The sequence below is a fragment of the Silurus aristotelis genome (genome assembly GCF_946808225.1).
Source record: "Silurus aristotelis genome assembly, chromosome: 10".
NCBI classification, from domain to species: domain Eukaryota; kingdom Metazoa; phylum Chordata; class Actinopteri; order Siluriformes; family Siluridae; genus Silurus; species Silurus aristotelis.
In genome coordinates, this window is record NC_139583.1 from 11,702,380 (window position 1) to 11,725,881 (window position 23,502).

At 36.9% G+C, this 23,502-nt stretch overlaps 1 protein-coding gene across 2 annotated transcripts in view; it reads left to right on the plus strand.

The window, feature by feature from the left end:
- Positions 1–23,502, plus strand: part of itpr2 (inositol 1,4,5-trisphosphate receptor, type 2) — a 98,595-nt gene that overhangs the window by 60,057 nt on the left and 15,036 nt on the right. For both annotated transcript variants that reach the window (XM_083552008.1, XM_083552009.1), the window contains 17 exons: positions 1,474–1,576; positions 4,772–4,959; positions 5,077–5,257; positions 7,738–7,982; positions 8,376–8,576; positions 8,762–8,872; positions 10,432–10,527; positions 10,702–10,821; positions 14,310–14,420; positions 14,553–14,745; positions 14,840–14,965; positions 15,209–15,384; positions 16,992–17,156; positions 17,307–17,490; positions 21,437–21,520; positions 21,853–21,983; positions 23,268–23,433. In XM_083552008.1, coding sequence (XP_083408134.1) covers positions 1,474–1,576; positions 4,772–4,959; positions 5,077–5,257; positions 7,738–7,982; positions 8,376–8,576; positions 8,762–8,872; positions 10,432–10,527; positions 10,702–10,821; positions 14,310–14,420; positions 14,553–14,745; positions 14,840–14,965; positions 15,209–15,384; positions 16,992–17,156; positions 17,307–17,490; positions 21,437–21,520; positions 21,853–21,983; positions 23,268–23,433 — 2,581 coding nt within the window. The remainder of the gene's footprint in view (positions 1–1,473; positions 1,577–4,771; positions 4,960–5,076; positions 5,258–7,737; positions 7,983–8,375; positions 8,577–8,761; positions 8,873–10,431; positions 10,528–10,701; positions 10,822–14,309; positions 14,421–14,552; positions 14,746–14,839; positions 14,966–15,208; positions 15,385–16,991; positions 17,157–17,306; positions 17,491–21,436; positions 21,521–21,852; positions 21,984–23,267; positions 23,434–23,502) is intronic.

Genomic DNA, 23,502 nt, shown 5'->3' on the forward strand with positions numbered 1-23,502 from the left:
CAGATCATCCGCATGTTTGATTTGGCACATGTTTTTACGCTGGATGCCCTTCCTAACGCAACGTTTCCCATTTATCCGGCTTGGGACCAGCACCAAGAGTGGTGTATTGTTCGATCCCCGGTCAGGGAACCCGGGCCGCAGCGCTGAGAGCGCCACATCCTAACCACTAGACCACCAGGGGACCATTGATTGTCCTAGCTATAAATAACACATTAGTTTGAAGTGTTGAGATATTTTTTTTTTATATACAGGGGCACTTCATGGTATCACCTTTGACACACAACTGGGAAATGAGTGATCTGTGTAGAATGCATAATTATGTTATTTTAAACATTCTGGTATTTTTGCACAAGGTGTACCACTTACCTAATCAGAACAGATAGGATGAAAAAAAGTCATTAATTTCAAGTAAATCATTTAAATTAATGCATGTGATTGTCCAAAAGAGAAGAACCTGGCACCTGGATCAGATGTGAAAAGAAAAAGAAATAGGGTTACTGTGGCATAATGAATTTTTTTTTCCAGTATGTTTCTCGGATGTATATTTTAGTATTTCTTTTAGTGGTTTGTTTGTTTCTCTGAAATAATTTGCTTTGCCTGTCAGTTGATAACCCCTATGCCAGAGTTTTTGTGGCAGTTTTTTTTTTTGTTTGTTTGTTTTTTGGCTGTCTGGATTTTTTTTTGGTTAGTGCTGTTTGAAACCCTGTGACAGTCTATATATTATCATCTGAATCAAGGATGTATGCACTTTTTCAGCTCGGTGGTCAGAAGCTGTTCAGACGCTTTGATGATACATTTCGGAAACCTGCATGAATCGTACCACACAAGTCAGTTACGTAGTGTATTGTTAGTTAGAATGTATAATTTGGGTTTGATTATTTCGACTGTTGCTTATAAACTAGCAATTTAATGTAGAATATTAAATATATAGTATTTTTGTATCATATATTTTATGTAATCTGTAACAAATGTGTTGTGTCTCTCTCTGTTATGGTTGCATTGTTAATCATCTGTTTTAATTCAGGCTCAGCAGAATGCACAGCATGCGCTAACAGTTTGGCCTCACAGTACAACTTAAAGCCAGCTAGCTTAGAGAATATGCTCAGGCTGTGGGTACGATTCTGGAACAGACTTGCCGCTCGGATAGCTAATAATACCTCTTCACACCACACACCAGTGCCATGTGTTCTGTGGAGAAAATCAATTTCTGCATTTATTTACATTTATTCGTTCGGTAGACATGAGAAAGCAGTGAGGCAGAAACCAATCTAATCATATAACTGTAAGACCATTGCTCAAGGGTTCGGTAGAAGCTGAGATCTGAAATCGTGACCTGTTGATTAGTGATCACTGACTGTATGAAGCCATTCAAAATGCGAATCCGAAAGTCATGATTCAGAATGATTAGCAGTAGAGTTTTGTGAGGATTTGGGGTTATTTACTACATTATATGACAAAATGTCTTCCATACAGGGCACCGCATTGAGAAAGACTCTGCTGACACACTACTTCGGCAACCAGCGGCTTCACTCAAAGGCTCTGGAGTATGGCAGTGGTGGAGGATCATCCCCTGGAGGTATTGGATCTCCTCGAATGCACACATTCTCCTGACATTGGAAAATCATTTTGCTATTGCTATAATGCATCCATAAATAGATATAAACTAAGACACACTATTAATAGTTACTGAGGATGATTGAGTTTTCTGCAAAAGGCACTTTGCTGTGGGCTGATATGCGCTGATTCACGCGTCAAGAAGTCTGTAATAGTGTCTTTTGTTACCAGGGGTGTGTAATGATTTCAGATTCCAATACAAACCATTTCTGTGCACGCAATTGATTCTGAACATCTTAAAATTGTACAAAGACTTTTTTTTGCCCATTTAACTACACACGGAGCATTCTGTTTCCCGACGGACCATTTTTATTGACGCACCACCCGCAAAATTTGCAGGGCTCTGGACAGGTAAACAGTGCAGAATGAAAAAAAAGGAGCAACGGGGTGAAAACAGAAGGGGGAGGCAAGGAGAAGATTCATGCTAAAGAAAACTACAGAAAGTTTGGGATCATTTCAAACTAAAACATAAAGAACTGTTTTTTTTTTTTTACTTGTGTTTTTAGTATTGCTCTTTAATAATGCAAAAGTACTTCTTATCCGGTTACTCGAATAATGAATGGAATAATTAGTAGAATACTCGTTTACTAAAATAATTGATTGCTGCAGAATTGCATTGATACTGTAACTGTAGTTTGCATGTCAAAATGCAGGTCCCCCTGCCTGCTGTTTTACACACACAAAACTCGTAGCTGATCTGCTTAATGTTACTTGGCAGATTGATTAGCGTGCATTGATGACATTAATTTCACGATCAGGAGCATGCATATATGTGGAAATCATTTCACACTTCATTCAAAATGAAGAATATAGCATATATAAAACAGTTCTGCTATACCAGTCACATTGCAGTTATACTGTAGAATATAAAAAATGACATTATAAAGATTTTTGGTATTTAATGTGCAGTGTGAGAAGGTAAAACTGGCACATTGTCCAATAATTAGCTTTTTGATGTGCTTGAATACATTCTACATTAAAAAATATCTTCATTGAGGTGAGCTTGTTCATTCTCTTTTACTCTGTATTAATGCATTTTCTCCACAGTTCACATAGCAAGTGACAAAGTGACAGGTGTATATGTTTGTGTGTATGTGTGGCGCAATTTCCAAACAATTCTTAGCGCTACACAAATTAGGTACATCACACGGACTTGTTTGAATAACTTCTCGGATGTGTAGGAAAAAATTTTTCACTTGCCCTTTTACAACTTTAGTTCTTATGTGCAAATAGTACAGATTTACAGTGCATCCGGAAAGTATTCACACGCTTCGCTTTTTCCATATTTTTTTTATGGTAAATCCTTTATTCCAAAATAGATCAAATTCATTATATTCTTCAAAATTCTACAAACAATACGCCATAATGACAACCTGGAAGACGTTTGTTTAAATTTTTTGCAAATATAATACAAATAAAAACTGGGAAAAAATTTTATTATTATTCACAAGTATTCACAGCCTTTGATGCTCAAAATTGAGCGCCGGTGCATCCTGTTTCCACTTAACATCCTTGAGATGTTTCTTGAACATCTCAACATAACTTGATTGAAGTAAATTCAGTTGATTGAACATGATTTGGGAAGGCACACACCTGTCTATATAAGGTCCCACAAGCCATGGAGTTCAAGGAGTTGTCTGTAAACCCCTGATACAGGATTGTATCGAGGCACAGATCTTGGGAAAGAAACAGAAAAATCTCAGCAGTATTGAAGGTCCCAATGAGCATAGTGGCCTCAATTATGCAGAAATGGAAGAAGTTTGGAACCACCAGGACTCTTCCCAGATTGTGCTGCCCAGCCAAACTGAGCGATTGGAGGAGATGGGCCTTAGTCAGGGAGGTAACAAGGAACCCGATGGTCACTCTAAAAGAGCTCCCGTGTTTCTCTGTGGAGAGCGGAGAACCTTTCAGAAGAACAACCATCTCTGCAGCACTCCATTAGTCTGGCCTGTATAAAAGAGTGGCCAGATGGAAGCCACTCCTCAGTAAAGCACACATGACAGCTCACCTTGAGTTTGACAAAAGGCACCTGAAGGACTCTCAAATCATGTGAAACAAAATTCTTAACTCTTTTGCCTGAATGCCAAGCATCATGTCTAAAGGAAATCAGGCACCCCTTCATCACCTGGACACCACCATCAATATAGTGAAGCATGGTGGTGGCAGCATCATGCTGTGGGGATGTTTTTCAGTGGCAGGATCTGAGAGACTAGTCAGGATCAAGGGAAAGATGAATGTACAGAGACATCCCTGATAAATACCTGCTAGAGAGCGCTCTGGACCTCAGACTGGGCCGACGGTTCATCTCCCAACACGACAATGACCCTAACACAGCACACAGCCAGGATAGCAAAGGAGTAGCTACCGGACGACTTCGTGAATGTCCTTGAGTGGCCCAGCCAGAGCCCAGACTTGAACCCGATTGAACATCTCTGGAGAGATCTGAAAATGGCTGTGCACCAACGCTTCCCATCCAACCTGATGGAGCTTGAGAGGTTCTGCAAAGAGAAATAGGAGAAACTGGCCAAAAATAGGTGTGCCAAGCTTGTAGCAACATACTCAAAAAGACTATAATTGGTGCCAAAGATGCTTCATTAAAGTCTAGAGCAAAGGCTGTGAATAGATATGCGATTACATGAGATTTTTTCCCCCGTTTTTATTTTTAATAAATGTGCAAAAATTTCACGTTGTAATTATGGGGTATTGTTTGTAGAATTTTGAGGGAAATAATGAAATTTATCCATTTTGGAAAACGCTGTAACATAACAAAATGTGGAAAAAGTGAAGCGCTGTGAATACTTTCCGGATGCACTGGAACTGAAAAATAAACATCCATTTTCAATCTGGTCAATGCATTATTTTATTTGTGTTTAACTAGTTGGCTTTAGAAAGAGTATGTATTTAATACTGTTTCTCATTGGAACTAAAAGAAAGGACATTGAGCACTAAAAACTGTCACAAACTATAACATGAGACTAAGCAGCATAGTGGAGGATGTACTGGCCCAGTTGATTATGTGAATCAATGTATAATATGTTCTCCTCATGTACATTTGCATATGTCTATCAAACTGCTGTTATAACTAGTTTAAAGTTTATTTCATAGCTTACAATAATTTACTCGTCAATTCCTGCTTTGTGTCTATGTTTACATGCAGCTGGTTCTCCAGGACAAGATTCAGATAAGCCTGGCACATCTATGGTGGATATCCAGTGTCTTTTGGATAGCGTGGGAGCAACAGAGCTAGTCATTGATCTCATCGTGAGCACCAAGAATGACCGTGTTTTTGAGGAGAGTATCCTATTAGGCATTGCGCTGCTGTGGGGTGGAAACACACAGATACAAGTATGCACCCCCCCCATACACACGCATATATAGCAGGGATGCTTTGTGGGGATCATATTTCATGAAGGAATTGGTTATTATGCATCCCATATCCAACCGCCTACTCTCTCCCTGCAGAATTCCTTCTATCATCAGCTGCACAAGCAGAAGAAGTCAGAGAAGTTCTTCAAATTTTTCTACGACCACATGCAGCTGGCTCAGAAGGAGATCCGTTCCACCGTCTCTGTCAACATGTTTGAGATCAGCTGCCGGAAGCGAGAGGAGGAAGGCGAAGTTTCCAACTTCAGACACAGGAAAGGTGGAGTGGCTCAACACCGAAAGCATAAATACCGATAGCAATTCTCACAGCGTTCTGAAATCCAGCCAAATTAGCATAATAAAAAATGCTGTTAAACTGAGGAAAGTGAATGAAATCAGTAGGGTGATTTCCAGATGACCACAAGTTATGAAGTAATCAGTGTAAATTGTTTAACTTCAGAGGAGGCATTGTTTAATAAGCAATTGCCAACCATGATATAAAAAAGTGTAATGTATATAAATATATCTGAATATAGATATGATGTAAATATCTTTTAAAAGAAGCATATGTTTATAAATTGGTGTCCATCAGTAACAATGTGAGTAGTGCATAAGAATTCAGCTTTGCATGAACTGTCATTGTAGACCTGAGGGTGATGAAGACGTATCATGAGCTTGGTATTGGCCGAGTGCTTTACGGTTTATTTGCCTCGCTTCACATCCTAAATCACATGAGGGCCACGATTTCACCAAAGAGCCTTTGTTAGTTTTCTTTTTAACACTTTCCTTTATGAGGGTTTCCTCTTGTAAGGAATGAAGGGGTTTAGATGTGATTTTGTTTTTAACTCCGCAAAAACACACACGGCCTGTTTTGATACTGGTTTAAACAGTATTAAAACGGGCCATTTCAGTTTTAATACAGTGTTAGCTCAGTTTAGATTTGTTATAAGACCACCTTGGAGGGGTGAGGGATCAAGATAGCATTAAAAATGGAATGCATGAGAAGAATTAAATTTTTGACTTGCACAATTTGAATATAATGAATATGTTCAAAACATCTGAAAACAAAATAATATAGAAACAATATTGCAGGACAAGAATATTATTCATTCATCCACTTTTAAAGCCTGTTGTGTAGTGAATCCTGTAGGAAAACTATGTATAAGCTATGAATAAGAAATGTATTTTTCAGTTCCTGGCAGTGTTGCATTGTAATGGTATGTTACAATGTTCCTAGGTCATTTTGTCCAACCATGATGGATTTTTGGTTCATTTGCATGATATGTAAAACTGTTCTCACTTAGCAGTGTGTGCACCTCCAATGATTATCCATTAACAGGTTGATGTGGTTAACAATAGGGCTCCCATAAATTAATCCTAAAGTGATGTCTAATTTTCTAAAACAGAAGTAACTCACGATTGCTTTCTGGATTTGCACAAAAATTGAAATGCATATACAGAACAAAATTCTGAGGTCAAATACAAAGATGCAGGCATGGTCAAACAAAAGGGCAGACTTAAGGTTGGCTTAACCTTTTTTTTCTTTCAGGAACTGTAAGTCAGATTGAGCTGAAATTTGGTGTGCTGCTTCTGGGTGCTAAAGTCTATGTGGGTTTTTTCTATGAGCTATTCACTATATATAAAAAAAAATGGCCAGTCAATTTTTATGGTCAACATTAAGATATTTTATGCAACTCTGCCACATGGCAATCAATCCACATAGGGCAGAGATAGAAACAGCTGTAATTCACAAGTGATAATTTGGTTTTTAATCATAAAATCTAAGGAAAATATTTTGAACATGTTTATCCAGCATTGAATGTGGTTGCCTAAAAAGGGGATTAGTTCGAATGTTTCTCAAGAACTAAAGTCTCAGTTGACAAAATCTTTCGAGCTGTTATTTGATGTGCTGCCTAATTGTGCTACTCCACAACTGGCTTTTTGTTCATCACTGAATTACTTGGAAATTAAATAATATTCAGCCAATCAAATATCAATAAGCATTTCACACAACTAGCACTGAGGTACTGTCACAAACTTGCTAAGTATGTTTATTTGTGGTAAATGTGTTCGATTAATATATTTGGATTTCATTGACTTAGAAAAGCATTTTTTATTTTTTATTTAATGTCTATATAGTATATAATTTTATATATATATATATATATATATATATATATATATATATATATATATATATATATATATATATATATAATTTAATAATTTATTTGATCAAACATATTCATTGCATGTGTGTGTGTGTGTGTGTGTGTGTGTGTGTGTGTGTGTGTATATATGTGTGTGTGTGTGTGTGTGTGTGTGTGTGTGTGTGTGTGTGTGTGTGTGTGTGTGTGTGTGTGTGTGTGTGAAATCGTTAGTAATAAATTGTGCATGTAAACTTTATATATAGTCTACACCTTGAATAGAGCTGTTTGCCAGATGAAGCATCAAATGTGGCTGCGCTCATTTTTTTCAGCTCCTTTTATTATCTCGTGGGAATCTCATTCCCTTGCATTACTAAGTTGTGATCATGCATTAGTATATATTTTTTTTAATTTGAAGTAGGATTGTCACCATTGAGACTTCATGTTTTCCCTTTTTGGCTTGTGTTTGATTTTAAGGTCCTTGTTCTCTCAGTTTTAGTGCCTCATTTGTTTGTACTGTCTACACACCCTAAACTGCAGATGCTTTTCTGCATTTGCAAATCTGTATTTCTCAATCTACAACTGAAATTTCAGTGTCTGACTCTTTTTACAGCCTGGGAATCCATGCACTTGAAAGATGAGATGAGAGGGCAGCTGAAAGACGCCTCTTGTGCCACCTCCAAGGCTTACAGTGCTTTCCGTAAGGAGGGAGATCCAGATGTTGAGACGGCAGGTCAGGGGGCTGAGGAGATGGAGGAGGAAGTAGAGGAGGTGCAGATGGGCCATGCTATTACCATCATGAATCCCATTTTGCGCTTTCTACAGCTGCTATGTGAGAACCACAACAGGCATTTGCAGGTACAATGAGGACTAGAATTTCTCTCATACCAGACCAATTTAAATAAAATGTATCCAAACAGAACTCGGGTCACTGCAAGGTCATTATGTCTGAAATTTTTATTTTTTTTTTGCTTCAAAAGCTTTACAAGTCTCAGGCTTTTGCATTTTGCTATCAGTTTGTCTGTGTCCATCCATGCATTTGTCTTTCCATGTGTCTCAACATCCAGATAACTATGGTGGGGAGACATTTTTTTGAAAGGCCATTTAACACTGTCAGCCAGAGTGTTTTAATCCCTACAATAGCTTTTTTCTGTTAATAGAAAGTAATTTGGAGCGTAACACCTGATGATTATTATTTTAATAAGACCAAATTCAGAGGAACCTTATCTTAACCTTTACATTCCTTGGCAGAATTTTCTTCGGGATCAGAACAACAAAACCAACTATAACCTGGTATGCGAGACCCTACAGTTTCTAGACTGCATCTGCGGCAGCACCACAGGAGGCTTGGGGCTGTTGGGCCTCTACATTAATGAGAGGAATGTGGACCTGGTCAGACAGACACTGGAGAGCATCACTGAGTACTGCCAAGGCCCTTGCCATGAGAATCAGGTAGTCCACCTGGTTTAGTTACTTGTAACGATGAAGAGCCTCTATTGGGCCTCTATTGGGAGAATATAATTAATAGTTGCTATTGGCTTACAACTGTTTGACCTCACTTGTCTGCCAAGCACCATGCTTAAATTTTTTTTTTCGTCTTCTACTAAATAGTAAATGTGTGTTTTTCTTCTTTTCAGTCTTGTATAGCCAAGCATGAATCCAATGGCATTGACATCATCATCGCTCTTATAGTAAACCCTATCGAGCCCTTGGGAAAGAATAGGATGGATCTTGTATTGGAGCTGAAGGTACTGGAAAACTTGCATATTAAGCTTATTTATCTTTAATTCATGTTCTTGTTTGTCATATTCCATTAAATGTGACTAACAAGTAGTACACTATCTGCTCTACATTTTTGTTCTTTTGTTAACCTTATAGCATATACAGTTAGATTAGATAGCTTTTGCAGGTGGGTTGAAATATTTAGAGTATGATTACTAAGCCTAGAAGTATTGCAATGTTAAGTGGCTGATGGTGTAAATGAAAGTAAATATTTGTTGAGCATGTACTAACTAATGTTTGGATTTTGTGTGTGTGCATGTATATGTGTGTGTGTATATATACGCACACAAAAAAAATCTAAACATTAGTTGGTGTATATAATATTAATTATATATTTTTAAATATATATATATATTTATTACTATTTTAGAGTAGTTATTGTGCAGCTTGTATAGCAGTAGGGATTTTTTGAAATAACTCAACATACAGCCATTATTGTGAGTACAAACAACAAAAGTGAGTCCGTGGAGTTATTTTGTACCTACATTACATACATTGGCAAAAAAAAAAAAAGTGCTATTAAAATCAATTTGTATTTGCAATTTTGGGGTGGTTTATTAAGTGCGCTTGCTTGCCACATAAAAAAAATCCATGTTCACTACATTCACCTCATTTTAACGCAACATTAAAACTTTCAATATAAGAGGCTTTTACTTGTCGCATCACAGTAAAATACCTTCTTTGCTTATCCCAGCTGGTTACATGGGGGAAGCTGGGGTCAGAGTGCAGGCTCAGCCAGATACATCAACCCAAAAGCAGAGAGGGTTAAGGGCCTTGCTCAAGGGCCCAACATTGGCAGCTCGGCCGTGCTGGGGCTTGAACCCCCAATGTTCAGATCACAATGATTAGCTATTTGTTAGAAACCATGACCATGAACCGAATATATACTTTTCTGGCAATAACTTGTTTAAAATTTCCTGACGCATCACAATTTTATCTAACTTCACTTTTTATTGCGCATCATCTATATTTTATTGTTTTGTTTAGTAGTTCTCACTTCAGATGATTATACAATGAAATAGTGGCTGCAAGGAAAAGCAGTATGCTTATTTTGGAAAACCTCAACAGTAAGGTCACTGTTTAATCATATCTCATAACTAAGCGTGAAACCGTGACACTATAACAATTCTTCTTTTAATGAGTGGGGGAGGCATTATGTTTTTTGATGTGTCTGTCGTGACCCATTTTCATTGCTATTTAAAAAAAAAAAAAAAAAAAAACTTTTTTTTTTTAAATCATATTTTATAGATATGTCTGGCATACAATAATCAGCCTTGTTTTTAAGGAGTTTGTCAATTTCTTTAAAAACCCAGACACACTGTGGACTGTTTGTTTTGTTGGACTATTCATTACACTGCTACACCTGATACACATATAGCAGCTCCATACATACATCTATTTCACTGCGATGTCAGTGTGAGTGCTTCTCAGAGAATGATGGATCATGTGAATAATATCATGTCAGTGGTAGTCCTATAACTACATTACTTACCTGCTAAAAAATATCCTTTTGTTTGATTACCAGAATAATGCCTCCAAGCTGCTGCTGGCCATCATGGAGAGTTGCCATGATAGTGAGAACGCAGAGAAAATCCTCGACAAAATGAGACCCAATGAGCTGGTGAGTGACGCTAGCAAAGGTGGAGTCTAGACTTTAACTCTGGGTTCCTGGTTTTACTTTTTATTCTGTGTAATGTAATGGGCCTCATTGTTTATACTGAGACAAATGCAAATGTTATTTTAGATAGCAAGTGGCTCATTTTGTTTGTGTGCACGTGTTTGTGTGTGTCCACAGGTGGATGTAATTAAGGAGGCCTATTTGCAGGGAGTGGAGAGTGAGGGAGATGGGGAAGTATCAGGAGACGAGATCAGTCCTAAAGACGTGGGCCACAACATCTACATCTTGGCCCATCAGGTGGGATTTTTTTGTCAATTCGGATCTGTAACTTCAATATTCTGTATTCAGTTTAGAGCGCATTGTTTACTAGGAGTGTAATGGTACAAAGAATTCACTGGAAAAGGACATATTCTCTTGAAACTATTGAGATGTAGTTTGTGGTCTAGGGGATTTTCAAAGAATTATAAGCCTGTGCCTGGCTATCAAAGATGTGAAGGGCAAAATATTGAATTGCTTTTTATTAATTACAATGAATTAAATATTTTTTATATTTATATATATTTTTTTTATATTTTTAAAACAATTTTAAATAAAATGCCTGCTTGGTTAAATAATATATAAAATAATAATATATAAAATATGCTAACTCTAGATTTTTATTTATACCCCTGCCTTTGTTGTGTATGTTTCAAAGTTCACTAATAATAAAATAATTCACTCAAAGTGTGAGACGGAGACTAAACAAACTTGCGGTCTGCCACTTAATACATTCCAGAGGGAACTCGGATGTTCTGCAACGTAAAAAGGATTGCATTCAGTACATGCGTGGACTGAACCGAAAGCTCTGTACTGAAACGTTTCAGTACCAATAAGTGTCAAGTTATTTACAAATACCAAAGATAATGAATCTATTAAATGTTGGTTAACTGCTGTGTTAATAGTGAACTATGGAATAAATCGTGATAGGCATGCTATTATAGGGAAATAATTGAACTTGATTTCATCCTGAAGTGTTTAATTTCAGCTTAATTACAGCAGTTTCTTCAAACTGTTTATAGTGATGTTTAAATGTCTTCGGATATAAAATGTCACCATATCCACATCTACACAGTTTTTAAATGAATGTATACAGTTGTGATTGTAGAACATTAACAATTATTCTTAAAAAAGACAATCAATTCTATAACTTCCCAAACTTCAGCCAACACAAGAAATGTATACGCAAGAACCTGATCACACGTAGCTTTGTCTGAAGGTGAAATATGGTTCACTTGTGTTGTGACACAAAGGGGGTTTTGTGGGGGGTTACAGTAATTTACGATTTTTTTTATTTTAAGTTCTCCTATTTATCTCTGAACACATGTTAATTGTCACTCAAGTAATATTTTCCTAAAAATTAAGTGGAATTTATTTGTGCCCCTTCATGAAGCCTCCCATCACTGCTGTTACATGTTTATAGTATCTTGATGCATCTTGTGTCAGCTAGAATTGTAAGTATTCAGCTTCAGGTTATTTATATAGTGTATATATAGTTTCTTTTAATTGTATAAGGAATTTGTCTGTCACTTATAGTTCGTTTTACTCTTCGCATCTTGCATTTCTATTGATCTGATTGTCCAACCAGCAGTCAGGTTTCACAGTGTTATTTCATCAACCGCTTTTCCCCTTACACACACACACACACACACACACACACACACACACACACACACACACACACAAACAAATAAGAAAGCGAGATTGAAGTTAAATTTATCCATCGTACACACACTGCCTGCAGCCATGTTTTTTTTTTTTTTTCCTGCACAGCTCTCAGCTGCATTAGCCGAAGCTTTTATTCCCCCTCCCCCCCAATTCTTATTTTTGAACATTGTTCTCCATAAGAGCAAAACAAAACACAGCCGCAGGGACTTGAGTGTCATCACTCACAAGCACACCCATAGAGAAACAGGAACCGACAGATCATATGAGATGACGGGCATTTTAACAGAACCCAAAATATCCTTGCGTTTCTTATACAGAAGAGTATTTAATATCTTCAGGTAGTTCTGTCTATAAAGCTCTGCAAATAAAGCGCCAGGCTTATGAAAGTGATAGCGTAGAAGATTTCCTTTCTCCTCGGCATGTGTGAAGAGATTTCATAATTACACCTTTCCAAACACTCGCACTTTAATTTCAAGCACAATATGCACTCAAAATGTATAGAGCTGTTAAATATGTATATAAACACTCCTCTCTTTGTCTCTGTGATTATTTTGTGAAGGGGATGAGTCAGTGAATAGCTCAGTGTCTAGTCTGAAGTAAGAGACACTACTTGAATCCTCTATAGATATATAGGTAACAATAAGAGCCTATGCACCGCTTCTTTTGTGTTCATTTTTGACCGAGCTTTTTGCTTGAGTGCAAGATGTTCTTTCCTGTTGTCATTGATCCATTTCTAGGGTGTGCTTGTACTTCTGTTTGAGATGATGAGTGTGATGTCTTGACTTTAGGCTGTTTTTTTTTTTTTTTTTTTTTTTTTTTTTTAAAGCTGTGCAGCTTCATCAGCTTTCAGCTTTGCTGAGGATAATTGTTTGCTGCTACTTTAATTTTCTAACATCTGAATACAGACAGAAAGACAGACACTCACTTACTTACTTACTTTATTCATCCCAATGGGAGATTTATAGCTTCCAGCATTGTCCACAAACATAGGCAATAAGGCATGCAATAAATACTACAAATTGTAATAAAATAAATATGTATAATTTGTATTACATTTAGCTAGTCTGATTAAACTAAAGACTAATTTCTAATTTGTTAATTATTGCTTTATTGAATCAGAAATGTAGAATTTTGACATCAGAATTCATGAATTTTCTCATCAGAAAGGTGCTTTTGTTCTTTCCGTAAGTAGAACCTTTCATTATACACCTTACATTACAGAAGTACATAACATTTACTTTAAAATCCTCTCTCAAGTTGTATCCTTGAAGTTCTGTTGGATTTTATTCTAACTTAAAGTTAATTGTTGGAGATAAAGGGATCCAGATTGTTAATCCTGATAATCTTTGGGTAATTTTGGTCGTCTGGCCACTCCTGGGAAGGTTTTCCAATGTTCCATGTTTTTGCCATTTGTGAATAATGGCTCTCACTGTGGTTTGCTGGAGTCCCAAAGCTTTAGAAATGGCTTTATAACCTTTTCCAGACTGATAGATCTCAATTACTTTCTTTCTTATTTGCTTCTGAATTCCTTTGGATCTCAGCATGATGTCTAGCTTTTGAGGATCTTTTGTTCTACTTTACTTTGTCAGGCAGGTCTTATTTAAGAGATTTCTTGATTGTGAACAGGTGTGGCAGTAATCAGGCCTGGGTGTGGCTTAAGAAATAACTCGGGTGTGACACTTTTTCACACAGGGCCATGTAGTTTTAAATTTTGTTTTCCCTCAATAATAAAAACCTTCATTTAAAAACTGCATGTTGTGTTCACTTATTTACTAATATTTAAATTAGTTTGATGATCTGAAACATTAAAGTGTGACAAAAATGCAGAAAAATAAGAAATCAGGAAGGGGGCAAACACTTTGTCACACCACTGTGTGTGTGTAATATATATATTTATATATGTATGTGTATAAATCTATAGAAAAATAAAAGTGGCATGCTAGTTGTTCTAGCATTGCCTTGTGTACCTTTTAGTATGGTGAACTTTTAATGTTTGATCTGATCTGAATGTTATGATTTTAGTGTTTGTATATAAATACGTTGAATAAGTATTGTTAAGTAATAGAAATGGTGATTTGCAGTTGGCACGCCACCGAAAAGCGTTACAGCAGAGTCTAAAGCCAGGTGTGGATCCAGAAGATGAGGGAGAAGAATCCCTCCGATTCTATGCAAAACACACAGCTCAGATCGAGGTATGCATACAATGCTGAGAAAGTATTAATACACCCAAATTACACCTTCACTTGTTACTCTTCCACATGCTTATTGATAATCTTTTCTTATGTTCCAAAAGGCCATAATATAGTTTTTTCTCTTTCCTCAAGATTGTGCGTCATGATCGCACTATGGAGCAGATTGTGTTCCCAGTACCCAACATCTGCGAGTACTTGACTGTGGAGTCCAAAGTGCGAGTGTTCACTACCACAGAGAGAGACGATCAGGGCAGCAAAGTCAATCACTTCTTTCAGCAGTCTGAGGACCTGTATAACGAGATGTGGTGGCAGAAGAAAATGAGGAGTATGGCCGGTTTGCTTTCTGATGAAGAATAAATAAGATCTCATCCTTCATTCTAACAGTGATCATTTATTGTGCCCTGTTGATTTGTTTGTAGATAATATTGCTCTCTTCTGGGTATCGAAACACATCTCACTGTGGGGAAGCATCTCATTTAACCTGGCTGTGCTGGTCAACATTGCTGTAGCTCTGTTCTATCCATTTGGAGATGATGAAGATGAAGGTGCCTTTTTTCCATTATCACATTTATATATTTTTATGATTTCATGTATTTCTTTTTATTATTCATTTTAGAACCTTGAATACATTTAACATTTATCTTTTGAATTAAGTTAATTTACACTATCTCAATATACTTTTTGTTCTTTTGCAGATAAATCTTTTTAGTAATGATTCATTTTAACACAACACAAGTACATTTTGCAATAAGCAGCTGCTAACTGATATGAATTTTTGTGTCTTGTAGGTGTCCTGCCGCCTTTCCTATCTGTTCTACTGTGGGTGGCAGTAGCCATAAGTACATCTATGCTCTTCATTCTCCCCAGGCGAGGAGGCATCCTGGCTTTCCTGATTACAGTCATCCTCCGCTCTATATATACTATAGGCTTGGGCCCCACACTGCTGCTGCTTGGAGCCACCAATGTAAGACTGGAACACATCCATTTGGCAGCAAAAGAGCTTATGCCAAATTAGCTTCAGAATGAAAAAAAAAAAATTATTATTTAAACAAATTAAAATGTAACAAATCTTTTACCGGAATATTAAAAACCGCCACAGCTATAATTACACTTAGACATTCTTAGGGTCTGTGTTTTTTATATTTATACCAATTTCTTTTAATTGGTATAGTGCTGGAACTCAAACCACCATTACCAGAGATTTATATTCGTAAATTCTTATAATTGTCAGCCTAAATCATGTCTGCCAAATGGTTAAAAACTGGGAACTGAAATGAGAGGCAGTTTAGGCTATTTGCTTTTCTAATTCATGTAGAGGTGTTTCGCACATAAAGCATCTCACTCATACAGTTGGACTTTTTTGGTCGTGTACTCAACAGTAAGAACTACCGTATTTTCCGGACTATAAGCCACCACTTTTTTCCCACGCGTTGAACCCCGCAGCTTAAACAATGAAGCGGCTTATTTTATCGATTTTTTTCTTGGTTTTTCCCGGTTTCACAAGCTTCAAGCCAAAAAACTGAGCCCCATAACATTAGACCAATAAAATTGCAAAACAGGTTCAGGTGAACCAATGAAACTCTTTATAATAAATCAGATGCGCTCCCACTGAATCGGGCCGCACCACATCATAAATATGGATGATGTTCCTCTGACGTTTGACCTGCCGCTCACCCGGACTGTCAACAGGAAATGCGAATCATTCATCACGCTGAAAACAACCGGGCATGAAAAAACGCACTTCACCTGTGTTCTGAGCTGCACGGCTTCGGGAGAAAAGCTTCACCGATGGTGATTTTTAAACGCACGACGATGCCAAAAGATAAACTCCCGAGAGAAATAGTTGTGAAAGGAAGGAAGAAGACTTTCTTGGTAGGCTACTGTTTAGATACACGCAGTGTTAGTCACTGTCTTTCATTAAAGCCTGTGTAAAGTTAATTAGTTTCAATGTAGGAACCTGCGGCTTATAGACAGGTGTGGCGTATTTGTTAAAAATAAAAATCTTTGTAAAATTTAGTGGGTGCGGCTTATATTTGGGTGCGCTTAATTGGAATAATTTTTTGTTTAATTAACAGCAAATTTATGGAATCACAACATAGGATCCATCTCATGAGTTTGGGCATCTTTTTGAAATGTTATGGAGTTAAGCAGATAGATAGTAATGTCTACAAACTTCATGCTGTTGAATGTCTTTTTAATAAACCGGCTCATATTTCTAAAGTAAATTCTGTTCATTCATAGAGTTCTAAAGATACACTGAATTCATAAGCCTTTGTTTGTAGATGTAAATGGCACAGTTCATATTATTAAACTGCTAATAACAGCGAACTTCCCCCTCTAAATTGACCCCAGCTTACAGATTGAAGTTAGGCTTTTACTTCCTATTTGAATAGATAATTGTTAGTAATTGATAATCACTATAAGCCTCACTATTACATTTTTCTTAATGTAACTATTAAACATTGTCTATAGATTTTACAAGATTTGAATTACACACACTTTGCATTGCTCTGGCAGCGGTTGTGTGTTTTATACACTGACTGTTGGTAATTGTGTGATCTTTTCTCTCAGCTGCTGAATAAGATTGTCTTCTTGGTGAGTTTCGTGGGGAACCAGGGCACATTCACACGAGGGTACAAAGCGGTCATTATGGACGTCTTCTTCCTCCTGCATGTCTCCTATGTCATCGTATGCATGCTTGGCCTGTTTGTCCACGAGTTCTTCTACAGCATACTGGTACATGCCGATATTAATTCGTATCTAGAGTCACGTTATTTTTATTCAATTCTTTCCAAGATAATAAATAACGAAATAATATATACTTGTTCATGTTGTAGCTGACAGTTGGATGTGCTCGTTGATGTTTCTCTCTCACCTTTTCTTCAGTTGTTTGACCTGGTACGCAGAGAGGAGACGCTGTTGAACGTAATGAGGAGCGTCACAAAGAACGGTCGCTCTATCTTCCTCACCGCTGTGCTCGCCATCATCCTGGTCTACCTCTTTTCCATCGTGGGCTTTCTCTTCCTCAAGGATGACTTTCTGATCGATGTGGATCGTCACCCTGCACTCGGTATGCATCAATTAAGCTTGGAAAAAAACACCATAAGGGTGGGTTTAAACAAAAAAAATGAAACAGGTAATGTGAGGGTGGTGTGATACAGCCTGAGCTGGTGTTGATTATTTTAGATTGTGGAACATCGCTATAAGTAGTTATGTATATTATAACATTATATATAATATGATGTATCTCTTCTTGCATTTTATTTATTTTTTACTTTAATAAGGCAAAAAAAATCCAGCTTATGGGGAAGAGAAGCCTCGAAGCTGTCTGTCAGAGCTTTCACATCTTGTAGTTTTACCTCAAACTGCTAGACAGACACTTCTTCCAAAAATGTTAAATAAGGATCTCCTTAGAGAAACCGTCACCATTACATGTTTTTGTACCCCTAGACTGTCAGCATTTGCCATACAAGCTCTTGTTATTATAGAAACCATACCAATAAATACAAACCCATGATTTGCCTTGCAGACAAGCCATACCTTCTGCCAAATCAGAATCGAGAATTTAGCAGCGCTGTGGTATAAAGCCAATTATTAATTACGTGCGATAATTATATTCGAATCACGTTATTTGTTCACGAGAGATCCGCTTATATAATTCGCTCTATAAGCGCTCATGTTCCCTGTTGATTGTAATGACCTATTGAAATTCTGTTTACTGAAGCAGCAGCAGAGGATGCTTGCATACATACAGGTGTGTTATTGTTCACGGCTGTGTTTGTGTTGCTCCGCCAGCACATGTGCACTTGTGTAACCCAGCCGTGTCCACGCCACCTTATGTAATCCGCTTATCTGTGGCTGTGCTGTGCTGCTACGTGGGACAGGGGAAATAAATAATCACGTGCGGTGTACATGCAGGGTCATGTGTGAACATGAGCATTGTCGTGCTGCTCAGCAATCATGCCAGCATAGACATAAAAACAAATTAACCTTTGGAACTCGATGTACACAGTTTGTCAGGCTCATCTTTCTCATCACTGGCTTTCTGTATCAGGTAGAAAAAAAAACGCCAGATAGACTTTCTTACTTCAGATAGTAATATTTTCAACCTGATTATGTGAATTGTACTAAAGCCCAACTATTGCTATCTATTTACGTGATCTCAGTAGGGTTGGACATGCTGCCTTCTGTAATAGGTAGTCCAAAACGGCAGGAATGTGGGCTAGAACTTCTATTTCTAATGTTTTTTTTGTAAGATTTGGTCTTCAGTGAATTGTAAAAGCATGACCCACCCTTTAGACCGCTTGGTACTAGCAGCGTAACAATACAGGAAATTCACGGTTCGGTTCGGTTCAGTTCCGGTACGGTTAGGAGAAAGAAATACAAAACGTAAAATTTCTTGTTTTTTTTTTTTTTTTTTTTATTAACGCAGTTTATTATTACATTTGTGAACATCAACAGTTTACGTTTTAAAAACAATTTTAAATAAAATGCCTGCATGGTTAAATATTATATAAAATAATGTTATACCATTTTATAAAAAAAATAATAATAATAATTTAATAGAATAAATCACATTTAATGCAATATATTTTTTTTATTATATTGATTAAATTGAGTAATCAAATCAAAATTGTCACAAATTAAATGGGTTAAATAAAATGTAATAAATGGAAAAATTGTTAAAATATAAAATATATTAAAGTTAAAATTAAGTTTACATTTGTTGGACTGCACTTGGGTAATACAGGTGTGTGTGTGTGTGTGTGTGTGTGTGTGTTTTACAATTAATATTCAATTATTAATATTCAATTAATATTCAATATTCTTTACATAACTGTTCTGCCTATTTCAGTATACTTTAACAAATGTCTTCATTCCTTCCATCCTTCATTCATTCACTCCCTCGATATGAAGAGTTGTCAGGATTTTCTTCTTCTAAGAGAAATTTTTGAAGCTGTACATAAAACGCTAAAGAATCCATAGCGCTAGCGCTAGCCGGCAGCCACTTCCTGGTTAGATGCTAACGTTAGCGCTATGGAATCTTTATTGTTTTCATGCATGCGCAAAACAAATTTCCCGTACGGCGTGTCTAGCCACAGTGACACTGCGCTAACTCTATTTGTCTTTTTATACCCCTGCCATTGTTGTGTATGTTTCCAAGTATATCAATATTAATAATAATAATAATAATAATATGCATTCAAGTGTGAGGCGGAGACTACACAAACTTGCGGTCCAGCATTTAAAACATTTCTGAGGAAACTGTTCCGCTCTGCACCTAAAGATTTCAGTACAAATACCTGTACCGTTACAACCCTATTTGGTACTAAATTATCTTTAAAATTAAGTCTTATTAAAATAATTTTTTAGTACAAACATGCAGTATATATTTCACCAATAAACTCAAACAAGCACATTGTTGCGTTTGGTATATGAGCTGGATTGATAGGCTGTTCTAACCATAATAATAATAATTATGGTTAATTCTACTTAAATAGATATACAGATACTTTTCTGGCAAAATGACTATAATAAAAGTGAAAGTATTTAAGTTATATAACACTGGGGAAATAACTTCTTGATACTCAAAGTTTTTTCATGTAGTCTGGGATGTAATAAATAAATACAATATGCCATCTATGACTGCTGTTTAAAATTGCAATTTTAGAAGCCTAGTGAGCAAGGAAATAAAATGGAGTTAAATATAGGCTCCAGGTCTGAGGACGTGTGACAAATTAAATGTGTGACAAATTAAAGGGAAAATAAAACTGGTGACTCTGTTATTGTAAAGTCATTTTAGCTGCCAATGTTCTATCTTCATCAAGTAAAGCACCCTGTAAATCTATAGAGTTACCTTGAGTGATCACCTTTTAACTTGTCATATATCATTTCTGTCCAGATGGGAGTGGTCTTTTTTTTTTTTTTTTTTTTTAAAGCATGACTCCACCCCCAGCCACAGGTGCAGAAGGACTCGCTGTATAATTTGGCTTGAGGATGAAAATGATGAACTTGTGCAATCGTCTTTGAAGTCAACAGATCTCAACACCTTGTACTTACAGTATACTTATAGGAGAATTTGGAATGAGTTTGAGTTTCAACCACCACTAATTGACAGCCCATATTTTGAAAGATTGGTCTTCATTGCTCAAGCATTTATTCTATTTGGCTATTTTTCTTAAAAAATGTGTATGCATATTTGTGTTTGTATATATAAATTATATATACTGCTAGTGACTCAGCTGTTTTGACATCAACTGGAATGTTCAACACCTAATGCCAAGAGAGAAAAGGTTTAAACATATTTTTGTGGTACCCAGAACATAGCTTGTGGGACCAGTTGAGGATTCGTTGAAGCTCGATGGGAGCATGGTGCAGTGTGCTGTTAGGTAGAGGGTTGCAGGTGTAGGCGAGCTTCAGTGTTTTAAATCTGATGCGGGCAGCTACAGGAAGCCACTGGTGGAAGCGTAGCAACGAGTTGCTGAAGGAGGACTGAAAATAAGGTTGTGCGGCTCATTCTGAATCAATTGCAGAGGTGGAATGTCTTTCAGACGCAGTCCTGCCTGGAGTGATTTTCAGTAGTCCATCTGAGTGACCTGTGTGTAGAGTAACAGGCGAATTCTCTCAATGTTGCAAAGGTAAATTTGACAAGAGCATGTTAGATGCGTGAAGAAAAGGGCAATTGATTTTCCATAGGTACCCCAAGGCAGCATCGGTGCAAGGTCAACGAGTTCTGCAGACATCACATGATCTTGACATGGAGATAAATCACATGGGATAAACAGCAGTGCATCTGCATAGTAATGGTTTGAAAACTCTGGTTCAGATTTAGGGTTCACCCTACCTTCATTGTGGTGACCCAACATTGTGCTAACACACTGGTTTTTTCCCTTTACTTATTTACTGTATATTCTCAACACCATGACATTGTTACTGCATGTCGGAGGCTTTTGTGAAGTTCTGAAACAACTGAATATATTCAGGAACTTTGTCTTTCTGGTTTCTGTGTTCTGCAGAGAGGATAAGGTTGCGGCCATTTGCAGAACCTCAGAGCTGTGCAGTGGATAGCTGCCCTGATCAGTTCCCCACTTCATATAATGGTAAGCTACAGTCTTTAAACAAGCAACATCAGCTCATACATAACTTTCTGTGTAAACATAGAAATATTTATTTACTTTAAAATTAGAGGATATAAGTATAAAGCTGTACTGAGTATTAGTATAGGCAGAAAAAGTAGCTGCCTGAACAAATAAAAACAAAGTGAAAAGGATATCTTCTTGTAAAAGGACCTTCTTACCCAAATTGTTTGCCTAGAGCCTACAGATTGTAATCTACAGTCTGGATGTATCAATATATACATTTGTACTTAGTTCACAGTTAATAACATTAAGCATGTGTGTTTCTAATCAGTCTGTATTTCACTGTTCTCTAGGCAAGGAGGAAGATGAGAATGCATCAGAGAGAGTGTGTGACACTCTGTTCATGTGTATCGTAACAGTCCTGAACCACGGGCTGCGCAACGGTGGTGGCATAGCAGACATTCTCCGCAAGCCTTCAAAAGATGTGAGACAACTATACTGTACATACATGCACAGTTTTAGAACATTGTGTTAAGTTTCCTGTGAGAAACCTTTTTCTAGCATTATGTGTAGTGCATAAAGCTACATAACACCATTGCCATGATTGTGTTGCTTCATTAGCCATATTTTGGACACTTTATAAATGTCCATGCAAGGTACTTAAATCCTTAAGTAATTAACTATTGGTTTAGAGTGCTGTACTGTTTGTAGACTTTTTAATGCACTTCTGCAACATTGATCAGTTACAGTGCCTGTCAAAACTTTGGAAACACCTAGTCCTAATGGTTTTTGAGACGCAAGAATTAAATAGTGAATGACTGGAAGAATGTTCTTTAGACAGATGAGTAGAAATCTGACATTTATAAAGAGGAATAAAGAGGTTAGCAGACTTATTCCTAGGTATAAGGAATACTGAACCAACATGGCTGCCATTCTATACTTCAATGCCATGCAATTCAGTCTGGACATGAGAACCAACTTCACCATACAACAAGACAATACCCCAAAGCACATGTCCAAGCTCCTTAAGTGTTATTTCGAAAACATACATTTGACGAACGCGTTATCTATGATTAAAGTGCCTGCCCAGCCACTGCTAAATCCTATTGAACTGCTCTGGGATTAACTGGATTGTAAATTCAGAAAGAAATATCCAATTAGCAAAGATCTTTTAGCAAGTTTTCAAAGAGGCAAGAAGCATTTCAACTGAATGTTTGGAGAAACAAACTATCCAAATGCCAAGAGTGTGTAAAGCTTTTATTCATGCTAAAGTTGGATTTTTCAGTGAAAACAAAGTGTACATTTCTACATTTGTTTGGTCAAAGTAAATCTTTATACCATTAAATTCATCTAGTTTTTTTGCATATAAAAGTGCACATTGCCTTAAAAAAACAATTGTAGAATAGGTGTCCCCAAATTTGACATGCACTGCAGTCTCTGATAAAATATGCAGTAGTCATTTATGCTGCATGTATTGTGATAATCGTGCAGTTTATTTTATCCAACCGAAAGTTTAAAACTGATGTTGCCAGTTCTACAGTTTTTTTTTTTTGTTTGTTTTGTTTTTAAATCGTAATTTCTTTGAACATCTCAGACTAGGAGGATGTATGTATCAACTAAGCAACTGTACAACTTATGTACAAGAAGCAGGAAATTAGGATTCAGTAATCATGCTCTTCTTTAGTTGCGTACAGTATAGGCTGCAGTTTAACCCTAGAAGGTCTTGAATTACGAATCGCACAATGATATACGTTGTCCCTCCTTACAGGAACCCATGTTTGCTGCTCGTGTGGTGTACGATCTGCTGTTCTTTTTCATCGTCATCATCATCGTTCTGAACCTCATCTTCGGTGTGATCATTGACACGTTTGCTGATCTGAGGAGTGAAAAACAGGGCAAGGAGGAAATTCTGAAGACTACCTGCTTCATCTGCGGTAGAGACCACTCACTGACTAAAACTAGCAAAGGAAATCCTCTGTGATGAGGTACAGCATTAAAAGCTA